This window comes from Olea europaea, unplaced genomic scaffold, assembly GCF_002742605.1.
Source record: "Olea europaea var. sylvestris unplaced genomic scaffold, O_europaea_v1 scaffold34860, whole genome shotgun sequence".
NCBI classification, from domain to species: domain Eukaryota; kingdom Viridiplantae; phylum Streptophyta; class Magnoliopsida; order Lamiales; family Oleaceae; genus Olea; species Olea europaea.
The window spans coordinates 1-1,200 of record NW_019253966.1 but is presented as its reverse complement, the minus strand read 5'-3'; the positions used below and the strand labels follow the sequence as shown (position 1 = coordinate 1,200).

Here is a 1,200-nt window from a genome sequence, read left to right as displayed (position 1 = left end):
GTGTCACTTTTAAAAAGTCTCTTGAAAATGCCAAATATTAAATCGAACTTGTCCCTGACTAGAAATTAATCATAAAGTAATAGTAACCATGCCTCATTTCTCTTGCCAAGGGAATTAGTATTTGCATACAGTAAAAGTTATGTAGAAGATTTTCTTTTACTTTCAGGAAAAGTAGATTTTATTTTTTTTTAATAGTTAGGCCAAATGCAATCGACATTCGGTTGAGGCAAAATGCGCGCACACAAACTGGATAGGACGACTTCCCATACTAATTGAAACAGTTTTAACAGTTCCATTTTTTTTTCCCTGGCATCCACCAAGCCAAGTAGACAAGGTAAAAATGACCAAAATCCTTAATATGGGCATAAAATAGTTTTGTTTTTCCTATTTATTTACTGCCCACCATAAAATGCAACATAGAGATTAAACCTCCTATCCCATTGCATATTTCTGAGTCCAGGACCGAGCAGTAGTCTCATACTTGGCTCTGTCAGTCTTGTACATGTGAGCAATCTCAGGTACAAGAGGATCATCGGGATTTGGATCAGTTAACAAGGAGCAAATCGAGAGCAGCACCTGTAAAAAGTATTGCCAGCAAACATTACCATCCCATTGTCATTAATGCTCACATCAAAGAGATCCAACCTCCAACAATGAGTGTAACTAACAATATCAAGCGTCTGCTCATGTACTCTAAGACGATACAGCACGAGAAAAGGTGGGCAATGGTTGTAAATAAATGTCAAAAAGGAAAGAACCAACAATCTCGAGTGCTACCTTGGATATAGTAAGGGCAGGACTCCATTGCTCTTTGAGGATATCAAGGCAAATACTGCCGTTGCTGTTGATGTTCGGATGAAAAACTTTGGTTTTGAAAGAGACCTGCACAGATCATAGTTAAAAAGGAAATGAGCATCCAATGTGCTTCTAAAACCACGTAAAACGTAATCATTGAAGAGAATATACGAAAGAACAGTTCTTGTTGTTGCTGTAACAGTACCTTCATGGAACAAAAACAAAAGAATCCAAAGAACTACCTTCTAAGCAAAAGGCTGCATATATGAGAAATGTTAAAATGGTGTAATGTTTGATTTATTGAGGAAGTGCAATAGAAAGGGCTTATTCTACCATCTCTGAAGGTGCATCTGGGAGTGAAAGCGTTATACATTTAGGCTATATTTGATTGCACCCCAATTCCAT

At 37.3% G+C, this 1,200-nt stretch overlaps 1 protein-coding gene across 1 annotated transcript; it reads right to left on the bottom strand.

The window, feature by feature from the left end:
• Positions 1–234: 234 nt before the first annotated feature.
• Positions 235–1,168, bottom strand: LOC111386252 (ubiquitin-conjugating enzyme E2-17 kDa-like). Its single transcript, XM_023010709.1, has 4 exons — positions 1,129–1,168; positions 935–1,000; positions 778–893; positions 235–576 (listed from the first exon to the last, which is right to left on the bottom strand). Exons 1-4 carry the CDS (start codon positions 1,166–1,168, stop codon positions 433–435), a joined length of 366 nt encoding a protein of 121 aa, XP_022866477.1. The 3' UTR covers positions 235–432.
• Positions 1,169–1,200: the final 32 nt, after the last annotated feature.

Bases quoted from the DNA above. Each gene is read 5' to 3' on its own strand.
- LOC111386252 (XM_023010709.1), bottom strand. From the start codon at position 1,168: ATGTATAACGCTTTCACTCCCAGATGCACCTTCAGAGATG. The intron at 894-934 runs GTTTTAGAAGCA...CTTTTTAACTAT, and splicing joins CAATGATTACGTTTTACGTG to GATCTGTGCAGGTCTCTTTC. The intron at 577-777 runs GTAGCACTCGAG...TACTTTTTACAG, and splicing joins CTGCCCTTACTATATCCAAG to GTGCTGCTCTCGATTTGCTC.